Below are 26,892 nucleotides of genomic sequence, written 5' to 3'. Positions count from 1 at the left end.
TGTACCCTTGGTCAAGTCAAATAATATTTAGAACAGTGTCATGCACTGTAATTGCTCTGTCAATTTTATCTTTATTGTAGGATCATTGCTTATCCCTACAGATTCATTCTGGATGAATTCATTCTGGAGAAAGTGGCCTAGTAAATAGAATTAAAATAGAACACTTATTCTCAACTTAAATGGACTAAAACATATAAACTCGCATATATATATGACATGCACATCATTTGTTTCTTAAATTTGTGTTTCCAAATGCACTGAACCGATTACTTTTCCTATATCTGCATTTAAGGACTCTTGAAGTAAACTCAGATTTTTCATCATGTGACATCCATCAGGCTGTTTTAGGAATGAGTTTGAACACCACGCTAGGACCTTGATGTCAGGTGAATTTAGCATAGAACTGTGCATAAAACAAGTGGTTTTCGTTTCACAACCCAAAGTTTTTTATTCCTGAAATAGCTAAAGGACATTCTTTCTTAGGAAGGAAATTGTCAAAAGATAAATTCAGAGAGTGACATTTTAATAAAGCTGAGGTTTTGTCTTTGCAGTTTTTTCTTTTGGCGCAGTCTTCCAAAATACTTCCAAAATAGATGAGGAAGATTTTTGAAAAGGAAAGTTACTTTATTGAGACAACGTAAACCATAGGCATAAGGAACTGTAACTGCTCTTCTACCAGGTGAGGATGGTGACCCATATCCTTATTGATGCCATGGTGTCCTGCATAGACCTGCAGCTCTGCCTGAGGGCTTTCTCTTGGCCTGTGCTACAGGCTGGAGTGTCCACTGCCTAATGTCCCTGGGAGCAACCCTCAGCCAAAGTAAGGAGGGGGGACGATAAATCCCCCAGTGCGTTAGTTCAGGTCATCTGGGGAGCAGTCTCTGAGATGGCGTTAGGTATATTGATACAAGAGATTTGGGGCAGGGAATAACAATGAGGGGCAAAGGAGAGGAGGCGGGAGGAGGCTGGGAGAGCCTTAGTGCTGAGAGGTCGTGAGGCAGGGAAGGAATTAAAGAAGGTGTCAGACATCAGTGCAGTTCGAAGAAAGTTCCAGCAAGGCTGACAGGGCCTTGCAGAATCGTACAAAGTTACGATTCTAAGGAGTTTCATGTCTCCAGGAGCTGGCCTGCCTTTGGACCCCACCATGCTCAGTAATTGGTGGAGAGCAGTTCTTGGGGAGCATGGCCTGTACAACCAGATTCTTGTAGAAAATCTAAGGCCCAATTTCACGTCTACCACACCAGCTTCCTAATCTCATAGGAAAACAGTTAGGTTTCACATCATCTCCCAGAGGGCTTCATTTGATTTGAACCATGGTTGTCTGCAGTGATAACCTCATCACCCAGAACTGGCCAAGAATTTCACAAGTCTTCAAGCAAGTACCTTCCTCATGAGAATATACTAAAATGTAGAGTTCCCTAATTGTTTTAAAGACAGGTTTATTGAGGTATGAGTTATAAACTGTAAAGTTTACCCTCTGTAAACATGTATAGTTCAGTGAGTGTGGACGAATGCCTAATTCTGTTTTAAATGCTAATTTCCCTTGAAATCATGAAATCCTCCTAAAAATGGTCAAATGTTTTAGAGCTGCAAAATACAATATGAAAAGGTCAGTTGCTACATTGTAGTGGTTCTTTACGGTTACGGTAACTCTTCTGATTTCTAACATTGTAATATCCATATAGTAAAGGGAGTGTTGCCATTCCCTGACTGTGGCAAAGAACACTTTGGTCTGTGGTGTCAAGTAAATGAAAATGAGAACAGTTAAACTTATCTATGGGTGTTAGGTTCACAGCTGCTGAGTGTGACTACAGACTTCCCAGCAAAGGCAGACAGGCTAAAAATTGTTACATGGAATTGGTATTGATAGGCAGTGTTGACTGGCCCATGGTCTGCTTCTGGACCTCCGGGCCCCGGTAATTTGTACTGGCTTCCTCCCAGCCCTGTCGGTGCTAACTCTAGCAGGGGCTCAGAGGTTAGAGTCATCCTGTACAATGAGAATGCCAAGCACAGAGTCTCAGAATGTATATTGTGGTCCACCAGTTCACGGGCTCTTACTTTAAAAGATCTTCAGGAAAATGAGACTTAGATATAAGACATGACACCATCAAACTCCTAAAAGAGAACATAGACAAAACATTCTCTGACATAAATCATACCAATGTTTTCTTAGGTTCATCTCCCAAGGCAATAGAAATAAAAGCAAAAATAAACAAATGAAACCTAATCAAACTTACAAGTTTTTGTACAGCAAAGGAAGCCATAAAATGAAAAGACAACCTACGAACTGGGAGAAAATATTTGCAAATGATGCGACTGACAAGGGCTTAATTTCCAAAATATACAAACAGCTCATACAACTCAACAAAAATAACCCAATTGAAAAATGGGCAGAAGGCCTAAATAGACATTTCTCCAAAGAAGACATACAAATGGCCAACAGGCACATGAATAGATGCTAAACATCGCTAATTATTAGAGAAATGCAAATCAAAACTACAATGAGGTACTACCTTAAACTGGTCAGAATGGCCATCATTAAAAAAAATCGACACATAACAAGTGCTGGAGAAAGTGTAGAGGGAAGGGAACCCATCTACACTGTTGGTGGGAATGTAAATTGGTGCAGCCATTATGGAAAACAGTATGGAGGTTCCTCAAAAAACTAAAAATAGAGTTGCCATGTGATCCAGCAATCCCACTCCTGGGCATAGATCTGGACAAAACTCTAATTGAAAAAGATACATGCACCCCAATGTTCACAGCAGTGAAGTAAGTCAGAAAGAGAAAGACAAATGCCATATGATTTCACATAGGTGGAGTCTAAAATACAACACAAATGAACTTACCTATGAAACAGAAACAGACTCACAGACATGGAGAACATAGACTTGTAGTTGCCAAGTTCGGGGGGATGGGGTGGATTGGAAGTTAGGGTTTAGCAGATGTAAACCATTATTTATAGAGAAAGGATAAACAACAAGGTCCTACTATATAGCACAGGGAACTATACCCAATATCCTGTGATAAACCATAATGGAAAAAATATGAAAAAGAATGTATATATGTGTATAACTGAATCACTTTGCTGTACAGCAGAAATTAACACAACATTGTAAATAAACTATACTTCAATAAAATAAATTTTAAGAAGAAAGATCTTTAGGAAAATGTACCTTATACCCCGTGCTTGATGATTCACAATACATGGTAAATGATAAAGAGTTTGGCAAATCCTGTAGAAACCATTTTAAGCTACTTTACAAAAGCACTTTGACCATGAAAGCTTACCTTTTACATGTACCTTGAGATGTTGAAATTCCAGAGGTGCCTGCTGCTTAGGGACCAAGAGCCATGTTGAAGAGTGAACATCCTGCAGCCCTGATCTCAGGAAGGCCAAGCCCTGTTATGGCTCTGGTCCTTTGATTTCCACAAGAATCCTTGTGTGTCACTAAAACCATCCTAGCTCTCTTGACTTGGTTTCTTTTTCCAAATGAAAACCATTTTTGTCACATACAAGTTCCTTGTTTGCTCCAGTTGCAATTTTCTTCACTCTGGTATGTGTGAGCAATTTTTCAGTCATTGAAGTTTTTGTTTGTTTTATTCTCACAACGATTCTGCTCTCAAACTTACTATATTTTTGACTGACAAAATTTCTGTTTTTCCAGTTTAAAATCTTGTCCTTTACTATGAACTTATTCAAAGCAAACAGCTAACGCTATTTGTAACCTACTGTTGTGTTGCCTCTCAAGACCACCATTTTCTCTTTAACAAGGAGTCATCCCTGCCTGTATAATAGGTCTCTGCAGATCCTGATATGAAGGTTAGCTCTAGGCTGTGTAACCTGAAAAAAAGCTATTAAAGATAACTGAATCAGGGCTTCCCTGGTGGCGCAGTGGTTGAGAGTCTGCCTGCCGATGCAGGGGACACGGGTTCGTGCCCCGGTCCGGGAGGATCCCACATGCCGCGGAGCGGCTGGGCCCGTGAGCCATGGCCGCTGAGCCTGTGTGTCCGGAGCCTGTGCTCTGCAACGGGAGAGACCACAACAGTGAGAGGCCCGCGTAACGCAAAAAAAAAAAAAAAAAAGATAACTGAATCAGGCTGTAAACATTCCCCAAATTTGCCAAATGCTTTCTAGTATTTTTGATAAGGAAATCCAGGAAAAGTAGGCCCTATTACTAATTTACATGGTGAATCTGTCAAAATTCATAGCCTTGTAACATATGGTATATTTTTTGTCATTGGGATATTCATTTCTAAATTAATAAATCCCATCATTTACCGGTGACATAAGTGTTTTTGACCTAAAGAAACAGCAAATACATGTTTCAACCTGATACAGGGAATTGTCCTTAGGAGAAATAATTTGGTCAAAACCCAACATTTAAAAATCATGTTTTTGTTTCTTTGTTTTTTTGCAGCATGCGGGTTCTCAGTTTCCCCACTAGTGATCAAACCCATGCCCCGTGCAGTGGAAGCACAGAGTCTTAACCACTGGGCCACCAGGGAAGTCCCTAAAAATCATGTTTGCCTTCAATTCATCGAAGCTATTGGAGCTGTTATCTGAAACACCTATTGGGCTGTTTTACTGATTGTCTGTGGATGCTGTAACAAATTACCACAAACTGGGTAGTTTAAAACAGCAGAAATTCATTCCTCACAGTTCTGGAGTCCAGAGATTCGAAATGAAGTTATTGGCAGCGCTATGCTCCCTTCTAAGGCTCTAGGGAAGAATCCTTCCTGCCCTCTTCCAGCTTTTGGTAGCTGCTGACATCACTTGGCTAGTGGCCACGTTGCTGCAGTCTCTACCTCTGTCTTCACACTGCCTCTGTGTGTGTGTGTGTGTGTGTGTGTGTGTGTGTGTGTGTGTGTGTGTAATCTCCCTCTGCTGTCTCATAAGTACATTTGTGATTGCATTTAGGGCCTACCCAGATAATCCAAAATGATTTCAAAATTCTTAACTCAATCGTATCTATAGACTTGTTTTCCCTGTAAATTAATATTCACATGTTCTAGGGATTAGGATGTGGATATCTTTTGGAGGTGGTATTTTTCATCCCACCACAGGCCTCATTGCTCATTTTTTTTTTTTTTTTTTTTTTTTTGCGGTACGCGGGCCTCTCACTGCTGTGGCCTCTCCCGTTGCGGAGCACAGGCTCCGGACGCGCAGGCCCAGCGGCCACGGCTCACAGGCCCAGCTGCTCCGCGGCACGTGGGATCTTCCTGGACCGGGGCACGAACCCGCGTCCCCTTCATCGGCAGGCGGACTCCCAACCACTCCCAACCACTGCGCCACCAGGCGGACTCCCAACCACTGTGCCCTCATGCTCATTTTCAAGGTTCAAGATGGTGTCAGCCCATCTCTGTAGGCCCTTAGGACCTCACTAAGAAGTTTGTGTATACCACCTAACTTGTATTTTAAGTCAGCCAAGCCCAAAGACACTCTTCAAATTTGGTGACAATTTGTCCAGCTATTTTCATGTGCTGTAATAAAGAAGTATAAATAAGAAAGAGAGACAAGAAAAAGAAGAAATAAAGTTTTTAAAAGTCACTAATAAAATGGCCCTTATGTTTTTAAACCCTGATCATGTGCTTATTTCATGACTACAGTGGTCTATTTTGAAAGGGTTTGGCCAGAGAAAACCATAATTCAAAAAGACACATGCACCCCAATGTTCATTGCAGCACTATTTACAATAGCCAGGTAATGGAAGCAGCCTAAGTGTCCATTGACAGATGAATGGATAAAGAAGATGTACATATATACAACAGAATATTACTCAGCCATAAAAAGGAATGAAATTGGATCATTTGCAGAAATGTGGATGGACCTAAAGACTGTCATACAGAAGTAAGTCAGAAAGAGAAAAACAAACATCGTATATTAACGCATATATGTGTAATCTTGAAAAATGGTACAGATGAACCGGTCTGCAAGGCAGAAATAGAGACACAGATGTAGAGAACAAACGTATGGACACCAAGGAGGGAAAGCGGGGGTGGGTGATGGTGGTGGTATGAATTGGGAGATTAGGATTGATACATACACACTAATATGTATAAAATAGATAACTAATAAGAACCTGCTGTATAAAATAAAATAAAATCCAACCATTACCAAAAAAAAAAAACAAACAAAAAGAAAGGGTTTGGTAAAGCTGTGGCCTTCTACTGACAGCTCTACTAATGAGTCCAGTTTAACTTAAAGAAAAGCAGCAATTCAGACCAAGAACCAAGAAACATTGACCTAAATTGCCTTAGTTCAAAATCGAAAGAAACCAGGAGTAGGCAGAACATCTACTTCTAAAAGGGCCTAGCACAGATATTTCCCACTCTGAGAAAGGAGAGGTTCCTAGAGCAGCCGCACGCAGACACAGTTGCACTGGAAGTTTTGCTGTGGGCAAGTTTGTTTGTGGTCCCAACTTCACTTCAAACTGAGTAATTTTTAACAAGTTAACTTTTCTGTGTCTCAGTTGTCATAAGAAGCAACTTCCAAGCAACATACTCAATAACATCAACACATCTTCTGGAGCCATAACCTTACATGTGTTTTTCTGGTGCATATCTGTCTGGTATTCCTTCGGGGCTATACAAGTATTATACCTGAAAAGGCAAATAAGAAAAAATCCATTCTCACCCACTCCCATTTCATTTTTCTCTGTCCAGTGCAACCTCCAATTGAAGTGGGTTCTTCTGGCGGGGGGTGGGGGGGAGCAAGCAAGGACCAGTAGAGTATCTTAATGAGTTTAATTCTGAGGCTGCTGTTAGTAACCACTACCAAGAGCAAAACAGTTTTTCTAAGGAGATAGTACATATTAAATGAGAGAAATCCCCTCCAGTTCTCAGAACTAAACCTGTGTTTCTGCATATCTCCTTCTATAAAGGAAGTGGTTTCTTTTCTAATGAACTATAGCTACTTTAGTATCCTGAAACCAGGGTGGGTCCAGCTTCTCTAAAATGGATGAAGAAATGTTAAATCAAGCCAGATGACAGGGCCTGGAGGGGGAAATGATCTTGTGCAACACGCTAGATTTAAATTCTGCTTTTGCTGTTAATAAAAGCAAGAAGGGGAAGAAGCAAAGAAAGAGCAAAGGCAAGAGGAAACAGTTTCCCGGGTGCTGAGTTCTTCAGGTTTTCAATTCCTTTTGACCCTCCGGGTTTTGACTTCATTCCCGCATTTACGTCTATTAAGTGGAAATGGAATGAGAAGTCCGTGGGACACACTGGTATTAACCAGGAAAAATGATTTGTTGAAAAATGAGGATAGGATGAAAGGATAAGATGTCTTTAGTTACGAGGTAACACGGATGGCAGGAGCTACTCACCATTCAGTGCTGACCATAGCTGCCTCGGGCTGCGTACAGCCGTGTTGGAGTCTGGAGATCCTGACTTGGAACTTTCCACTCCACTGTACATACAGCTGAGCACTCTTATTTTTTTTTCACACACACACACACACACACACACACACTGTATTTTATTTTTACAAGAGATAAATAAACTGACACCAAGCATTGTAAATGGATGACCACAACAAAAGCAACAATGTTGCAATTACCAAACACGAAACACACTCATACTATGTCATAATATTGACATTCAGTCCAGGAATCCTCCACTGTAACAGCTCCTTTACTTTGCAGTGAAAATTGATTTGTATATTTTTTGCCTCTGAGTCCTTGTGGGATTTTTTTTTTTAATTCAAACAGAAAGTCACGAGAATTATAATCATCCTCATCAGTTCATTCAGTCCCATGTAATTAATTATTTTTTCATCTTGATCTTTTGTTAAAACTTTTATGAATTCATCAGTTTTCCATTAGAGTTCTGAAAATGCTTATTCATTCAGTTCAGCAGTATAGTCAGTTACCAGAAACCTGTACTTGTCAGAGTCTTTTCCATGAATTCCTTGAAGATGAAACCCTTTTATAGGAACATATTTGCAAAAGCATCAGAGTAAACCCAGAACTGTCTGTAAATGACAAAAGACTTAAAAATGACCACGGTTAAAGATTTGATGAAAGTTCATAATAATGCAATTGACAAGGAAATTTAGTTATTTCTGAGATATACATTTTACGAGCACTCTTTTTTAATAGTGCTCCTGAGGGCTCCAGAGCACACCAGAAGAAAAGGCAGCGAACAGAGTTGTTCCAAAGCAGCCATTAGTTTTTCTTCCTGCTACCTACCCAGACGCTCAGAATAAGAACTCTGCGCTGTTCGCAGTGAGACACCATGGACAGCTCTTCAGGCGCTGCCCTGCTGCCCAGCGTGCTGTCCCGAAGCCTCCCCCCAGCCAGTTAGGCGGGGGAGGCAGGGGGTGGTCCTGATACCCTTCTTGGGCACCTATCAATACCCAGCCCCCAAAGCTTTTCCCCTGAGTCCCTCCCCGTGGTTGGTAAGCTCTGAAAAGCCCACGCGAGGGGCCCGGGGAGGCCGCATCCTCCCTCTCCCAGCATCCTCAGCGGTGGGACCTGCAGCTGCAGCTTGGGGAACACGCCGCCCGAGGAGAAGGTCGCTGCGCGTGGAGGCGGCTGGCAGCTCACGGTTACCTGGCCAGCCGGGAAGCCCAGAGGGCGCGGGACCTCCCCCTGACGTCCCGCCCTTCCCCGCGAGGGGCGGGCCTTCCTCCCCCGGCCGCTGCGCCATGCGGAAGAGATGGGCCTGCTGGAGCGGAAGTGACGCTTCGGGCGGCTGTGGCGGCGGCGGCGGCGGCGGCGGCTGCGGAAGAAGGAGGAGGAGGAGCCGGAGGAAGAGGTGAGCCGGCCGGCTGGTGGGGGGGGGGCGGGGAGCGGCAGCGGCCAGACGCACCGGCTGCGGGGCGCGCGGGCCGGCGCTTCCTGAAGCAGTCTCCGCCTCCGCAGCCTGGGCGGGAGCGGTGAGCGGCGACCGCGGGCAGCCAGGTACTGGAGGGCAGGCGGGGTGGTTGGGAGACCACCGGTTGTGCGGGGCGCCGCGTCGGGCGGGGAGCAGAGGTGACAGCGGCTGTCAGCCTGCCCGCGGGGAAGGCACCGAGTCAGTTTGGGCGCCTGGTCATCTCTTCTGGCGTATAATGGAGGGATCGGGCTGCTCCGCACTTATGTCCCCCTGGGAAGGAGCCGCTCTCCGGGCGGTCGACTGTCGGGAAACCCCGAGGAGCCTCGGTCCGGTCCGTGTCCCGACTCGTGACTCTTCCCGGGTGGCCATTCATATCCACTGGCTGCTGCCTGCGGACCCCTCAGCCGGCGGTGCCCTGGCGCTGGGCTGGAGGCGGCGGTAGCCTGTACCGCTGCTCTTGCCCTTCACCGCCGCCCCCGGGAGAGCCCGTTGTGTCGGATAATCCTTTCCTCTTATCTCGCCCCCTAAGGCGCTTTGAATCAGCCTTGTTAACCTTCCTTCGCACCTACCTCTTCTTGCCCCGCAGAGGATCGGCTTGAAGTTTCCGAATCGTTTCCCTTTCAACGTAGTTGACAAATTCTGAAGCAGGAAGCTGATAAACAACTCCGAGCGAAATACGCTCAAAATGTTTCCTTTTGGTAAACATTAAGTAAAGGGGAAACTCATCTTCACCAAACCGTTCATGGACTTGGAGTGATAAAACCCTGCCTTGCCTTGCTGTGAGAATTGGCAGCTTTTCCTCTTGCTTTTCGGTAAAATTAAGTGACGACTTATCTTTTGGAATCAACCATTCTCTCCCCAAGCTCCCCCCCTTTTTTTTTTTTACCACCCCACCCCCCCCCCATCAGAACCTGGCAGGGAGGGACTTCTGGATGCCTTGCAGTCCTTTGCTGCAGAAGGAAACATTAGCTTCATTTGCTTTGCTTTGCTTGGTTTTCACAGGGCTGCCTCGGAAGAAAGGAGAATGGCGTTCAGCAAAGGATTTCGGATCTATCACAAATTGGATCCTCCACCTTTCAGCCTCATAGTGGAAACTAGGCATAAGGAAGAATGTCTCATGTTCGAGTCTGGGGCTGTAGCTGTGCTCTGTAAGTCATCTCTCACAGCCCAGCTGATCAGGGTCTGTTTTGCTTGAAATAATTCAGCTTCAACCATTTTTTAAAGAAGACTCTGATATGCTTTTATTTCCTTTTAACCAGACCTTATTTTCTTTAAAACTTTTATTTTCTTTTCTTCCCCCACTGCAGGTTTTTGTTGGGGCTGGGGAAGATGCAGGTTTTGGTACAGATTTTTGCTTTCTTGGGTTCTTCTGCTGCTTCTCAAAGTAAATCTTTCTTTCCAAAAAATTATCGTTGCAGTGTATAGCATATCACATAAACCTGTAAGATGGCTTGCTTGACATTTTGGCTGTAATGAACAGCATTTCTTATATGTCAGTTGTAGTAATGGACTATAAGTATTTATTTAATATTGTTGGAGGATTTTATGGTGAGGTGCTTACATTTTCATTAAGAGGATTGTAAACAACCTTCAAAATTTCATGTAAGGTAGGTGATTGATTTCATATTGTTTAAGAAACTACTTTGATAGTTTATTTTAAAGAAAAGGACTACTGCACCACAAGAAAAATAGTAGATTAGTAAGGCTTGGGTTATTTTGTGGGCCGATGGATGAAATTAAAACGAAAAAGATTAATTTGAACATTACACTTGGTAATATAAGATTTCGTCTGGTAACCTCAATTTAGGATTATTTCAAATGTGACTGTGTTGTCAGAGGCTCTCTAGTGGTAATGACTTGTTCTATATTATGCTTTTGCTATGTAGGATCAGTTTAGTTATTGGTCATATTTTTAAAAATTAAAAATACCATTTGAAAGGCATACTTACAACTGTAAGCCCCTAAATATTTTGAACTGTTAAACTTTCTCCATATTCAGTAGTGAAGGGCAGGAGACCCTAATCTCTGCATACAGAATACTAACGTACAGAATATTAATATCAGTTAAACCTGATTGATCTTAATTCTCTGAAATAGCAAAATTTTATGCTGATTGGGGAAAAGGATAGTGACATAATGAAAAGTCTTAAGCAGAGAACAATGTATAAGAAATATGTATTTTTTGGTACATGTTGTAACATGGTTTGAGTGAACAGGAAGAGACTATATGTGTTCTAAGAAACAAGTGTTAGTAATATGGGTTATATTCAGTCAGACTTAATTCATTTACTGATACATTGTTATTTATGCTTAAATCAACTAAAATATTACTTGCTACAATATTAATTTTGCAAAGCATGTTTCTTCATACTACAAATATTATTCTTATACTGATGAATTCTATCTAGATAAAACTATCTGTGGGGGAAAAAGGTTTGTTTCAGCATGTGAAACCCTTTTCAGCTGCTTGTGTGTTTTGGTGATTTCCTAATTTGTCTAAATTCTAAATGTTTCTCTAATTGTGATTACTGGTAATAATGGGAAGTCAAATTTTCAGCTACAAAGTTTGTATTACCTATAGTTATTAGGGTTATTGCTATACTTTACTCCAAGGTCAGGAAGCTTAAGGATAATCCTACTTCCAAACCTCCAGCAGTCCTCTCTTTTATGCCAAATAATGGTTTAAAAAAACAAAACAAAACAAAACAACTTCCCAAACCATTCTTTTGGCATTAACATTCATTTTAAGGAAAAGAATCTTAAAAACATTGTCTTAACTATTTATTAACTCTTTTTATTTTCATTAGATTTAGACTATATAAGTAATTCTTTTCAGGAGAAAAAAACTGTGAATGTTGCCTCTCTCCGTAAAGCTAGCATAAATGGATATATAATCTCTTGGGTATGTCATTAGCTTTTCTACTAATTAGCTTTTCTATGTCAGTAGCTTTTCTACTGTAAACTTTCATATTTAAAACATTAATATTTAAGAGCTAACAGACCTTTTTATAACTTGACGTGTAAAATTAATTTGACATTCAGGTCAGAATGATACCAAGGTGTGTATTGTGCTGTAGAATGTTCATTTTTAAAACCTTCACATTTTGTCAGTGCCTGTTGTATTCAGGGGGCTGTGCTTGTAAAATACTGAGATGTTCTGTTTATCTTCACCAATCTCAGACCTTTGAATTTCGATGCATCTTGCATATTAATCTACCAGAAGAATCTCCTAAAATCATTTTTGATATTAAACCCAAATGTAACCCTATTTTTCAATAAGATTAAGTTCAGACTCCTTAGCCTGTCAATCAAGGCCTGCCATCATTTGGTGCCACCCTGTTGGTTCAGTGTTGATCTCCTTTAAGGGAGACTGGTGTTTCCTCAGTGCTCTCCCAAAGTAGCGTGCTTTTTCCAACCGTCATCATGCTGTCCCTCTTCCTCCAAGACTGCTAGAATGCTTTTTTCTGCCTTTCCAGTCGAAGCCTGTCAGTTCCAGCTTGAGTCTTATTCCTTAATGAGAATCTGCCCCTCCAGCTCACTCTTGTCTCTTCCTTCCCTTCATTTTGTGGAACTTAGTCTGTATCACAAGATGAATGCTTTTTATATGCTGCTTTTGTTGTTCTCTACATGCTTGTATGCAGGTGTTTTTCTTGAACGTACATGGTGAGAGTGACCCTAGCAGGACTCAGTTTCACGTACCCAAAGTTTGTGACTTCTACAGCCTTCAGTTGCCTGGGTTTAACGTTTAAACAATTAGACAGCTTAGGCAATACATATCGTTAAGGACTGACAGTCACTTAATTTTCTTGGCTTAGGCCAGAAGTGTCATGAGATAACCAATATGAAATGTCATTTTTCCTATTAGCACATATTAAAAAATAGGGTGCGAGTGAAAATAAACTCAGCTCATGGGTCCTCTTAGGACCCAAGTATCCACTAATTAATCAAGCCTTAGAATTCTGTCTTAATGTTGATAAAGATGTTAAATCAGTCATGATGCTATGACTTAATCAATCAATGAATCAGTGATTTTCAGCCCTGTGTGCACATTATAATTCCCTGGGAAGGTTTTTACAAATACTGATGCCTGGGCTCCAGCCCCCCAGAGATTCTGATATAATTAGATTGGGATGACCATTCCTGAGCATGGTTTATATAGGCCTTTCTATGATAGATTATGGCATAACTTTTTTGGCTCGCAGACGCTATCCAAAATAACCATGTTTCCAGAATTTCAGTGCTGTTACTGTCTACTGTGGGGTCCGTAATGAGTTTCCTTGAAACCCTCAGCCTGAACCAAGTGCTGATGTTCCCATAGCGCTTTTAGTCTAGTGCTTTTCACAGAACCTGGAACTGTGTTCAGGTTTCTGCATCTGGATGCTTCACTCCTTGAGGAAAAGGCCCGGGTCTCAGTAATCTTTGTATCCCTAGTGCTTAGTTCAGTGTCTTACTCATATTGCAGAATAAATGATTATTAAATAAATGGCATGGGGGGAAGACTAACCTAATGTAGATTATAGTATTCTATGTTTGTAGTGCAGTATTCTGTGTTTGAAAGTGTGGTACCTTTTCATATAAAATTTATTTTCTGTCTTTTAAAGAATTGCTGTTTGACCGAACTGCTGATGTGAAACACATATGTTACACATTGTTTGGATTTGTTACTGAAAAATTCTCTTGGAAATAACTATTAACCACATCATTAAGGTTTTTCTGAAATGCCAATTAAAATGTGTGTGATGAATGTTCTTCATAACTACCATAAGTACTGTTAACAGTTTGTTTTAAAATTACTTTTCTTGAGATGGAAAATAATTTTATTGATTTCTTTCATTGCATTTATTTATTTAAAGAAACCTTTGGACTGCCCTGGCAGTCCAGTGGTTAAGACTCCACACTTCCACTGCATGGGGCACGGGTTTGATCCCTGGTTGGGGAACTAAGATCCCATATGCCTCAAGGCACGGCCAAAAGTGAAAAAAATAATAATAACAAAATAAAAATTAAAAAAAACTTCTGAAACGTTCTTAGATAATAGTTAATATTATTTTTAGTCACATGCCCATTTTCAGTGTTACTCATTTTTGAAAATTACTAGTCCAGAAAAATGTTCAGTTGAACCAAAAATTTGATGTCTGTGGAGCAGTGACTCAGTGTAGCAAGTGGACTCTCTGTGACTGGTATACTGCGTCTGAACCAGCATAAGCACAAGAGTGATGGTCAGCAAGTTGTAACACTACACCCTTCTTCTTGGAAACTAATTTTTTTAAAAAATTTATTTATTTTTGGCTGCGTTGGGTCTTCGTTTCTGCGCGAGGGCTTTCTCCAGTTGTGGCAAGCAGGGGCCACTCTTCATCGCGGTGCACGGGCCTCTCACTATCGTGGCCTCTCTTGTTGCGGAGCACAGGCTCCAGACGCGCAGGCTCAGTAGTTGTGGCTCACGGGCCTAGTTGCTCCGCAGCATGTGGGATCTTCCCAGACCAGGGCTCGAACCCGTGTCCCCTGCATTGGCAGGCGGATTCTCAACCACTGCGCCACCAGGGAAGCCCGAAACTAATTTTTTAAGAGATAAAGGAAGACATCTGTCAGTTTTGTGTTGAGTTCAGTTTTCCTCCACTTTGTACAGTTAGACACATGAAAAGACCATCACAGGGGACGGACAAGTAGCCAGTCAGACAGATACATGCTTTAAATTCACAGGCTATCTCATTATTTTACAACCCATCTCATGCTTTAGTAAAGGTAAATAATTTGCTTTATAATTGTATTCTAAATAGAAGATGGAGTAAAGGGGAGGTCAGCACATCGGAAATGGAGGATGATGTGCGGGTCACATAGATAGTGAGCGTAACATCTGTATTAAACGTAAGAGAGAAGTTTATAAAGGGCATTGGCAATAAACTCTTTGTTGCAGCTGTTTTCCAAGTAATGTAAATACTTTTTCCTGTGATTATGTATAGCCTTGGAATGGCGCCTTTTAACTAACCCATATGTGTTTGATTTTCAATGGTTTTTTAATATTCAAATGTATATATGGTGCTCACTTTTAGGATCCGCAGTGTTGCCCATTTATGCTGCATGGCTGTATCATAGCCTTACTAGTTGTGTGTGGTTGGTTGACCCTCTGGGTATACAAATGTTAGTCTGAGTGGCGTCTTACTCATTTGTTCATAAGTGAATGATTGTGCATGTGTTGTATGTCATAGTATGTCGTCACATAAAAGGGAGGGAGCAAATAACCATTACATTAAAATAATGTTGGACCAAATGACTTACTTGCTCTAAACAGTTTCTTGTACCCCTTAACCTGTCTTCAGAAGTTGCATAGAGTTACCGTAGTGTGTAAATTAAATATTGTGAAGTTATGGATCACCTGTTTAAAAGACGGGGATGTACAGTGTTGATGTAAACTCCTAACTCTTAAAATGAGAGCTTTCGTTCTTTTGGGTGTCACATACTGGTACGGTAGAAAGGATTAATTGCGTTTATCTGTCTAGTGGTAAGATTATCTTCAGGCTTTAACTCTGGACCTGGTTTTACCCCACATTGTCCGTCTAAGTGTCTTTGTCTACCTAATTTGTTTTCTTTTATCATGGAAACCTGAGCTGTAAAACAGAGGGATAAAATTCTTGAGCTCTTTGTCACAGAATGTGAAGTGTCTTGCCTTTTCTATGAAACTGCACACGGTAAAGGAGTCATACTTGCTATTCACTGGAAGTTACTCTGCTAGTCACAGCATTAAGCCAGAGGGGCCTAAGCTTTCTCGTTTTATGGCATCCTTGGGGTCTTATTAAGTTTTTAACAGCACCCGTAAGCCACCGTTCTGTTCATTAAATAGTTAGGTCCAAACAATAAATATTTATGTCCTAACAACCTTTAGTAGCTGTTTGGAAAAAATATTGCAAAGAAATTGAAAATAATTTACTTCCTTCATAAATAGCCACAGTTCCTTATTTACGGTATGGGAATGCCTGTTGAGCACTGAACAGCTTTTCAGACCTTGGGACCAGATTGAAAAGCACCACCCTCATTGCCTGTTCCACGTTGATTTTGGAGCAGTACTTGTTTTTTTTTAATCGCAGCAACCACTGAAAACCCAACTTCGCTAAGATCTGATGTCTGATGTCATAAAGGAACATACTGCTATCAAATGTTAAAACTCTGAACTACCCCAAGCTAATAGTTTGGGCAGTGTCCAGCATGTGTTGAATATCTCCGTGTTTCTTTCCATTTAAAATATCCCTCGTCTCTCCTGAGAGTTTGCTGAAGTGTCCCAGAGCATCTCAGCATACAGTTTAGACTGGCATTAGACGTGCTTTATTTCATTTAATCCTGTGGGTTGTACTTTTATCCACACTTCGCAGATGTGGAAACTGAGGCTTGGAGAGATTAAATAACTTCTCTAATGACATAGTCTTACCATTTGCTTTTTCGCTCTAATTATTATTTATACTTTTGTTAGGGTGGTGGTTATTATTTGGGGGGAGTTGAGGAATGAAGAGCAAAAAGAAAAGAATGCCAGTAGACTTTAGAGTGAAATGGTAAGCATTTTCTAATGAGGGAAGTGTTAAACTTGCTGTGTTTTTACCTACAAACTGTTAATATCTAAGAGGGAAACATGGTTTGATTTAGCGTTAGGTAATTAGAAACTTTATGTTTTAACTTTGCCAGGCCAAGTTAAATGTCAGGTTTTAGAATTTTGGATGAATGTAGTAGGTGGTGATGACAAGCAGTGTGCATAGTTTTTTGTTTTTTTTTTTAATTGCCAAATGCTACTAGTCAGCACAATTGCCCTTTACATAAATTGCAGTATCTTATGTCTTTTTAAGAAAAAATTTCAAGTTGAGGAAGGAAGTGCCTTTTATTTTTTTAAGAATTTTTTTTTTTCTTTTTTTTTTGCGGTACGTGGGCCTCTCACTGTTGTGGCCTCTCCTGTTGCGGAGCACAGGCTCCGGACGCGCAGGCTCAGCAGCCATGGCTCACGGGCCCAGCCGCTCCGCGGCACATGGAATCTTCCTGGACCGGGGCACGAACCCATGTCCCCTGCATCGGCAGGCGGACTCTCAACCACTGCGCCACCAGGGAAGCCCAGAAGTGCCTTTTTTATAGTTGACTTTTTCTGTGCAGAAAAATGAAATTTAGACTTGTTATATATCACTTTATGTTAGGGTTGCAAAAATTCATTTTCTTTTTGTAAATAATTTTTGGAATGTTCATATTTAATAGAAAAGAAAATAAATAGCAACTTAAATATCAACACTTAAAAAAAATCAACCTTACTTCTCTATCCTGGGCAGCAGGATTAGCCTGCTAACATAGAGCCAGTAGTCATTCCTAAGTGCCTTCATTTCTTTACCACTTAAGTGTGCTATGAGGAAATAAAAATGAAGGCAAAAAATTTCTCTCTCACTGAACAGTAAAGCCTTGTTATGTGACTTCTTATTATATGATTTCAGGTCTCTCAGATGTTCTAAAATGTCCTTAAAATATAACTAGGCCAGGAATGTAGCAGGATACTTGCTTCTGAGCATGATGGTGTAACAGGATCTGTATTTGCCCTCCCACCTTAAATAACAACAACAACAAAAGAACAAAAAAATGTGAAACAATTTTCAGCTCTTGAACAATAGGCAGCACAAGACACTGATCCCTAAGAGAAGGGAAACAAATGAGGGGAGCCTTGCAGTCGCTGCCTTGAGAGCTTCCAGGCTACAGCAGCAGCAGGGTGAACCCAGACAAAGCCTGGCAGTCTCCCTGAGTTGAGGAGATAGAGTAGGGGCTTCGGCGAAACGCGAGCATCTAGAATTCTCAGGACTAAGTACCAGGAAAGGAATAACTGCACAGAGCTCCTGAGATGTGTAGCGGATTACACTTGAGACATCAGCTGAGTTCTGATTGGTGCCAGTGTATGAGGAAGCTATCAAGGCAGGAAAGAACCACCGAAGAGGAGCAGGCAGAAAAATTCCTGGAGCTCAGGGCTGGGAATAGTTCATGCTCCAAACAGCCAGAATGGAGAAAACTGGTAATTCTTGGGGGATTGGGTTGAGCACTCAGAGAAGGGTATATTACTTCAGTAGTGGAGCCAAGTAGCTCTAGACCACATGCTGCTCTGGTCCTGCCTGACAGAGCTTCAAAGCAAGACCCAAAGGGGTCAAACTGTTTCCAGATAATTTCCAAATAACTCAACTGTATCCCAGAATAAAGATTAAGACTGTTTATAGGAATACAAAATGTATATACATGTATCCAGCATTCAACCCTGTCAATTTCACAATGTCTGGCATTCAATTAAAAATTACCATGCATGAAAAGAAGCAGGAAGATATACCCTGTAATGAGGAGAAAAGTCAATCTGTAAAACAGATGCTCAAATTAATAAGAACATTAAAACAGCTATTATAAATATAGTCCATATGTTCAGGAACACAGGAAAGAATGAGCATGTTAAGAAGAGACATGAAAAATGTAAAGGCCCAAATCAAACTTCCAGAATTGAAAAAAAACAATGTCTGAAATGAAAAAAATACACTGATGGGGATTAATAGATTAGACTCTGCAGGATAAATGAGTGGCAAATTTGAAGACAAAATAATAGAAACAACCCAAAATGAAGCACAGAAAAGCAGACTAAAATAGATAAACAGAGCATCAGAGGGCTGTGGGACAACTTCAAGTGGCCCCATATGTATGTGCAGTTGGAATCCTAGAAGGAAGGGGGTGGAGCAGGAAAATATTTGAAGAAATAATGGCTGACAAGTTTCCAGAATTGATGAAAACTATAAATCCATGGATCCAAGAAGCTAAATGAACCCCAAGCAGAAGAACCATGAAGAGAAAGAACTACACCCAAATATGTGATCAAATTGCTTAAAACGGTGACGCAGAGAAAAATCCTAAAAACAGCCCAGGAAAGAAAAAAACAAAAGATATACATGTAGAAGAAGGAAGATACAAATCATGATGGACTTCTTCAGAAACAGTCCAAGCCAGATGAGAAAGAGCTAGATCTTTATTTTTTTATTTTTATTTTACATAGAGCTAGATCTTTAATGTACTGAAATGGAAAAACAAACAAACAAACAAAAAAAACAGCCCTGAAACTGTCCACCTAGAATTCTGTACCCAGTCACAAACAAAGATGATGTAAAGACTTTCAGATGTTCCGAAGCTAAAAAAAATGAGCCAGTTATATGAGTAGCAATTTAAATAGTATTGCTTTTCTTTGCATCTAGCGCCAGTACATTCAGAAATTTTGAGGTTGTAAAGTCTGAATCAGTGACATTTTGTTACTTAGTTATGTTTTAACTCTAAGCTTGAAAGAGGTAGAAAGAGTGGAATAGATTAGTGCAATTGGGGTTAGTCTTGTAAGCAGAGTGCCAAAAGGAGGTATATATTTAAAAATTGCATATCATGTTTTTACTGGTGACAGTTTAAATTTGCTTGAGTTTTTTAATGGTTGTTAATAAGAATTTGTGTTTATCTTTTTCCACTAAAATAGATTTTGCAAGTGAAAGCCATCATTATTCCTCTGTAATGTTACACAATATAAGCAATGCATTCACATTGGAGTGCATTTCATAGCTAATGAACTAATCAAATTACTGTGAGTACATTTGGCATTTGGTGATATGCATTAACTCTTCGTGGTCAACTGGACACCTATTTAATTACTCCCTCAGTTCAGGCTGAAAGAATTTATGCGCTCTTTATACTCCTGGATGATTTTAAGATAACTTAGTTAAAAGAAAAAATAAAAAACAAAATACTTATTAAATTATTAACTAAAACATATTGAATGTTATTAAAATACTCTCTTCTTCCCTTTTATTATAGTCTTCTTACATAACTTTATAAAGTTTCTTTGCTTATATAAACTAGGTCTTCGCAATAAATATTTATTATGGGTTATGTTTCATTTTGTTCACTAGTCGACCGTAGGATTGCTGTTGTCTGTTGAATACCTTACTGAAAGGTAGATAAACAGCCTTTTAATATCCTGTGGACCATGTTCGAAGTATAGGCAGGATGAATCTTATTATTTGTTATTTATTTTATTTTTTAAATTAAAAAAATATATTTTATTCATTTATTTGGCTGTGCTGGGCCTTAGTTGCGGCACACGGGCTCTTCTTTGCGGCATGCGGCTCTTTCAGTTGTGGCATGCATGTGGGATCTAGTTCCCTGACCAGGGATTGAACCCAGGACCCCTGCATTGGGAGCACGGAGTCTTAACCACTGGACCATCAGGGAAGTCCTGAATCTTATTATTAAGTAAATTCCTAGCTGGTTGTACATTAGTGCTCGTTAGTGGTCTGTCTTGGTCAACTTTGGGGATGTGACTTTGGCCTATCTTGTTTCACAATTTGATTCTTTTCTTGGAGAATGGGGTAGAAAGGTCGTTATCAGATTTGTAGATGTTGCAAAGCTGTGTGGGACTGATACAGAGCTGGGTAGAATAATTATTTATTTTGGATGGCACAGCTGAGATCCAATTTTTTTTCAAACTGAGAAAATGGATTAGAACCTACAAAATGAAAATGCCCTCCCCCTTGTTTGAGTTTTATGTCCATTCCTGAACCAACTACTGTGGCTACAGGGATATCAGGTGCTACTTGGGTTGGGCAGATGATTGGCAAAAGAAGGTAGAAATTTCTATGATTGTTTGAGTTCCCATAAAACCCCACCTGTACCATGGCTACATAGTAAGGGAGGGTGGGCACAGGTACTGGGTCGATGGTCACCTTGACCACTGCATTCCTTCAAATCTGCTCGCCTTCAGTCTTCCTTATCTCAGGGGATTGCTTTCTATCCACCTAGCTGCTTAAACCAGAACTTAAGAATCACCCTCTACACCTCCTTCTCTCTCATTTCACACATTCACTCCATTACCAAGTACAGTCAACTCAACCTCCTAATTTCATTGAGAATCCACGCAGTTCACCATTTCAGCTGGTTCTACACCAGTCAAGCCACTGCAGTCTCTTTCATGGACCATTATAATAGCCTCCTTAAATGGTCTCGCTGCTTCCACTCCCCCTACCCACTCTTCAGTGTTCTTAAATACACAGTTTAGATCTTATTATTCCCCTGCTTAATACCCTTCAGGGGTTGGTCACTGAACTTAAAATCCAAACTCTTTAAAATGACCTGCAGTAAAATCGAGTCCATCTCCCTCTTCAGTCTTACACTGTACTGTCTGTTGGTTTCTGTGTTCCAGCCACATTGGCCCTTTTTTTTTAGTTCTGAATGTATCAGATTCTCTCTGGTCTCAGGGTCTTCACAAAAGCTGTTCCTTCTGCTCAGGATTTTATTTTTAAAGATAAACTTGTTTGCACACGTGGAAAAGTATATAAACGATAAATGTTCGACTTGACTTATCACAGAGTGAACATATTCATGTTACCACTACCAGGTCGAGAATAGAACATTATTGCTGGCTCTCCAGAAGATTCTCTCATGTTCCTTTCCAATTATCTCCATCATGATCTGCAAAGATAATCACTGTCCTGACTTCTTACCTCATAGATTAGTTTTATCTGGTTTTCAACTTAACATAAATGGAATCATTCAATATGTATCCTGTTGTGCCCAGCTTCTTTCATTCAGTGTTAAATATGGGAGATCATGCATGTTGTAGCGTATAGCAGTAGTTTATTTATTTTCATTGCTATGTAGTATTCCACTGTATGAATATTCCACTATTCTGTTGACATTTGCTTTCTTTACAATTTTTCCTATTATAAATGACACTAGTATGAACATCCTTTTACATGTCTTTTGGTGCACACACATACATATTTCTGTTGGATATTTTCTTAGGAATGGAATTTCTGGTCGTAGGGCATGTGGATGTTGTCTGGAACACTTTTACCTGCACTCTTAATTTGGCTAACTTCCTGTTTATTCTTCAGGTTTCAACTTACAGGTCACTTCTGCAGGCAGGCAGGCCTATTCTAACCACCACAGTCCCCCACAAACAATTTTAGATTAGGTCCTCCTGTTGCAGTCTGTTGGAACTCCATCACTGTACTTAGTATAATTCATAATTTTGCAGGTGTATGATTATATAATGCCTGTCTTCCCAGTGGAAGGTATTGGGGCACCGACTTTTTTTTATTCCTAGAACTTTGCCAGGATCCTGGTATATGGTAGGCATTCAGTAAATACTTGTTGCACAAATGAGTGAAAGGTTATTTTTATTTTGAAATGTTGCCAAGATTGGGATGTGCAGTTTATATAGAACACTAATTTGGATAGCTGAATATCTTTCAGCTGGAATTTTAGTTATTTACTGATACAAAGAAAACCTTTTTCCTTTAAAATAATTTTCTCTTTATGTGTGATGAAATGGAAGGAGTCTTTACCACCAGCTGGTTATATGATCTTGGATGAATCACCTAACCTCTAGTCTTTTTCTTCTGAAAATGAGTAGCTTGGACTGCACGATCTCAAGGATCCTCTGACTAGAGGCTCTCTGCTTCTACACCAGAGCGGTACCTGCATGCAAATAAGTCAGCCACAAACTGCGGTGCATGCAACCACAGGCAAATTGTGTTTCTAGGAAGGTTGTGCTAACTTGTAATCATATTCTTACTGGCTTTCTTCAGCTAACTTGTTTTCATATTCTTACTGGCTTTCTTCAGCTTGGTCTTCTGTATCATCAGCTAAGGAAAGACAGTCTGTTCCCACCTGGAAGGTTTGAGCCACAGCAGAATGTTGACCTTGGATGGCAGGACCTTCAGTGGGTAGCGTAATTATTTAGTTTGAAATATTGTTAATTCATCAGAAGTTAGAGGAATCTACATTTAAATTTAATCTTCAAAATACCATTTAGGTTTTTAGAGAAATGACTTTTTATTTATCTGAATGTCTTAGATAATAAGTTAATTTTATTTCTTTCCATTCAGATGGTAGAGTTAGCAAGGCAGATGTGACCATCGTGTTGCAATTATCCTATGTTTAATAAGCCTGTATTTTAGAGACACAACTCATGAAAATCAAGACATAGGTATATGATTATGTTTTCATCTGAATTTCTGTAGCCTGATCTTATGTTTCTTAATTGCCTTAACTTCTCATTTGAGAAGGGCGGGTGTAACACCAACAATGCTGAGTAATGCCAGCTGTGTCATATGACAGAGTGCTATAAAATAAGCCAGTCCAGCAAAAAAAGATGTTGAGTAATGTGATAGAGAACAATAGGTATGTTAAATTTTGGTAGAGAACAATTGATATATTTATACTCTGAGTGTTTTCTGTAGTCTATAAACAGATAATCTCCATACCTTCTATTTTCATTACTTTCCTGTAGTTTAAATAGGAGACGTAGATTAGGCCTGCCTTCAGTCATCAATTTGTTCAGTTAAACAACTCTGAAACAGGCACAGAGCTAAAATAATGAATAAGTTGTCTGTATTAAGTTGTGGGATATCACTAGCTTGTGGCTTTACGTAGTTTTAAAGACTTCTTAACTACTTCTGTGATGACAGGTAAAGGTAAGCTTATGATTTTCCAGCTACAAGTTTGACAGGAGGATATGAAAGCTAATTTATTTAGGATGAATGTAAGGAAAACATTTGTGACAGAGTATTAGCAATATTTACCCTTCCTGGGCTCCCCATTCTATAATTGCCGAGTCTGCTTCTTTCCCAATTTGTTATATATCTGTTATTTGATGAATATATGATAGACTTGGGAAGAGCAGGCCATGGGGCCATTCTCAAGGCTGTAGAACTTATTGCTCCCTTTCAAGTTTATAAAAGTCCTAGTGCCCATTGAACTTTTGCCTACTTGGAGGAAAATACCTCTCGGATCACTTAGAATCCCAGTAGCCTGTCCTCTTCCACTGACTGGCCAGGTTATCTTGTATTCTCTCCTCTCTGAATTTATCCAGGATACCAAAGGATGTTGTCAGAATAAATTTTATCTGGGGAAATATCAAACAGACATCAAAAAAGAGAGAATAGTGTCATTGATTCCCATGTATCTGACAGCCAACCTCAGCGATTATCACAGACACTTTTAAAAATATATTTATTTATTTATGTCTGTGTTGGGTCTTCATTGCTGCGCACAGGCTTTCTCTAGTTGCGGTGAGCAGGGGCTACCCTTCGTTGCGGTGCGTGGGCTTCTCATTGCGGTGGCTTCTCTTGCTGAAGAGCACGGGCTCTAGGTGCGCAGGCTTCAGTAGTTGTGGCGTGCGGGCTCAGTAGTTGTGGCTTGCAGGCTCTAGAGCGCAGACTCAGTAGTTGTGGCACACGGGCTTAGTTGCTCCTCGGCCTGTGGGATCTTCCTGGACCAGGGCTCGAACCCGTGTCCCCTGCATTGACAGGCGGATTCTTAACCACTGCGCCACCAGGGAAGTCCAATCACAGACGCTTGTGTTTATCTATATCCCTTATCTGCTATTGCCCCCCCACCCCCGCCACCACTGTTTATTTTGAAGTAAACCCTGGACATCATTTAATTTCATCCATAAATATTTTTTGAGAATAAATGTTTATGGCACATATTTTATTTTGCTTTAAATTCTTTTCTGTGACCTGATTCATATTCATATATTCACTAGGAGTAGATTCAGAGGCCCTTCAGATGATCAGTTCTAATGATGTGAGAATATGTTAAAAATATAGCTATAATTATAAATTTATGCTTAAGATAGCTCTGTGTTCTCAGGAAATGCACATTTGCACTAGATTGATGACTAAGATTTAAAGCACGAATGAAAGATAGTGTTGAATGTGACATGAGAAGAAAAGTTTTTCCAGTTAAAATAAGGAAAATAAGGAGGAGGTTAGTTACTGTTGTTGCCTGAGGTGTCACAGCAGTAACTTCAGAAGCCAGGCTCTGTCTTACCTTCCGGGCTTAACAAATGAGCTGAAGACATGTGGCCCTCCTTACCTCAGCTGAACTGCACAAGATCTTGATCGGCTCAGAATGACTCCTAAAACAATGGGCTTCTTGGCTATTCCTACCTACCCGTGGTTAGAAATCAGTCACTTGTAAAAAGAAAGGTTTGTTTTTCCTAGCGTTTCGTTTGTTTAATAACAACATGAAAAGGAGGAAAAAAACCCACTTCTCTTTCAAAAAGCAGTCTGTTGCCCTCATGGAAAGCGTAGTAGATAACATTGAAAGAGCACTAACAAGAGAGTGAGTAGCCTGAACTTCCGTATCACCACGTTTCCTGAACTTTCATTTCTGCTCGTTGTTTCCTCTGAGCTCTCCACACCCCCTGCCATTTTATACACTCCACAGCTTACACCCTCGTTAGCAGTCATTTAACAGTGCCCATTTTCCCATCCTCACCTTCACACCCCAGGACAGACATGACCTCACTGTGAGGAGCTGTTAAACTTCAATAATGAAGGCATTCAAATGCTGTCAATAGTAAGATAAAATGTTTATCTTTTTATGCATTATTTATTTATTTATTTTTAAGGTTTTTTTAAATTTTTAATTTTTTAAAAAATTTTTTATTTATTTTTTTTTCGGTACGCGGGCCTCTCACTGTTGTGGCCTCTTCCGTTGCGGAGCACAGGCTCCGGACACGCAGGCCCAGCGGCCATGGCTCACGGGCCCAGCCACTCCGCGGCACGTGGGATCCTCCCGGACCGGGGCATGCACCCGCGTCCCCTGCATCGGCAGGCGGACTCCCAACCACTGCGCCACCAGGGAAGCCCAAATTTTTTTTATTTAAAAAAAAAATTATTATTACTACTATTTTTGGCAGTGCTGCGCGGCTTGTGAGATCTTAGTTCCTGAACCAGGGATTGAACCCAGGCCCCCTGCAGTGAAAGCACAGAGTCCTAACCACTGGATTGCCAGGGAATTCCCCTTATGTATTATTTTAAAACTTACGAAACATTCCCTTTTGTGCCAAAATCTCTCAATTTATTTTTGTCTGTTAGATGAATAATCAATAGCTGCAGTGTTTAGAGTCACTGTGTTAGGTGGGCATCGTGTTGAGATATAAAGAAATAAGACTTAGTTTCTATTGCTACTAGTAGACGAGTGTCTGTGGCATAAAGTAAAGAGAAGAAAGATTTCCTTCCAGCCAGAGTAATCAGAGGAAACTTCAGGAAGAAAGCGGCATTTTTTGTTAGGTATTGAAAGATGGGTAATATTTGGAAACACAAAGATGGCTAACAAGTGTTCGGGATGGAAAGAACGTGGTGAACAGCGAAAGAGGGGAGGGAGGGGAAAGAACATGGAGCCTGTAGGAGGGGCACACGTCACTCATTTTGGCTAAGGCCTGGGATGCAAGGGGAGAGTATTAAGGAAAGAAGAAAGATGGGGATGGATTGAGTAAAGTCGTTACAAATGCTGTGTTTTATCTAAAGGTTATACACATTATTTTAAAGTGTTATGGCTTTCTTTCTTTTTTTAAATTATTTATTTTTGGCTGCCTTGGGTCTTGGTTACTGCACGCAGGCTTTCTCTAGTTGCGGTGAGCCGGGGGGGCGGGGCTTCTCTTCATTGCGGTGCCTTGGCTTCTCATTGTGGTGGCTTGTCTTTTTTGTGGAGCACAGGCTCTAGGCGCCTGGGCTTCAGTAGTTGTGGCTCGCGGGCTCTAGAGCGCAGGCTCAGTCGTGGCGCACGGGCTTAGTTGCTCCACGGCATGTGGGATCATCCCAGACCAGGACTCGAACCTGTGTCCCTGCATTGGCAGGTGGATTCTTAACCACTGTACCACCAGGGAAGTCCCATGGCTTTCTTTCTTTTTTTTTTTTTCCCCCCATGGCTTTCTTATTTTAAGTAATCTTTTTACAGTGGAGGAATCTCAAATTATTTTCTAGAATTAAGTTACCAGAGAAATGGGATAATAATTTAATTAGATCCCTCCTAATCATATATTTCTCTGGATTTCATGGAGTTTCATAAAAGAAGGGAATCTTTTTCCCCCAATTAAAAAAATACATATGGGGAGGGAATAAAATGGTATTATAAGAGTTTATCTTCATGCCATTTAGAGAAAAAAGCTTCATAACTTAGGCATATGCACATGTATTTTCAAAGTTATTTTTACTGGCTACATTAAGAAAAATTTTTTTAATTTTTAAATAATTTCAAATATAT

The 26,892-nt window shown here is 40.5% G+C and overlaps 1 protein-coding gene across 2 annotated transcripts in view; it reads left to right on the top strand.

Annotated features, from left to right (window-relative positions):
• The first annotated feature begins 9,826 nt into the window (after positions 1–9,826).
• The window catches only part of SYNJ1 (synaptojanin 1), an 86,062-nt gene continuing 68,996 nt past the window's right edge, over positions 9,827–26,892 (top strand). Inside the window, exon 1 of one of the 2 annotated variants that reach the window (XM_082655001.1) lies at positions 9,827–9,965. In XM_082655001.1, the coding sequence (XP_082511127.1) occupies positions 9,842–9,965 (124 nt within the window). In that variant the 5' untranslated portion in view covers positions 9,827–9,841. The remainder of the gene's footprint in view (positions 9,966–26,892) is intronic. The other variant, XM_082655002.1, reaches the window with a different exon arrangement.

Source organism: Grampus griseus (assembly GCF_964374135.1).
Source record: "Grampus griseus genome assembly, chromosome: 5".
Lineage (NCBI taxonomy): Eukaryota > Metazoa > Chordata > Mammalia > Artiodactyla > Delphinidae > Grampus > Grampus griseus.
Note: the sequence above shows the minus strand (reverse complement) of the source record. Positions and strands in the feature narration are given on the sequence as shown.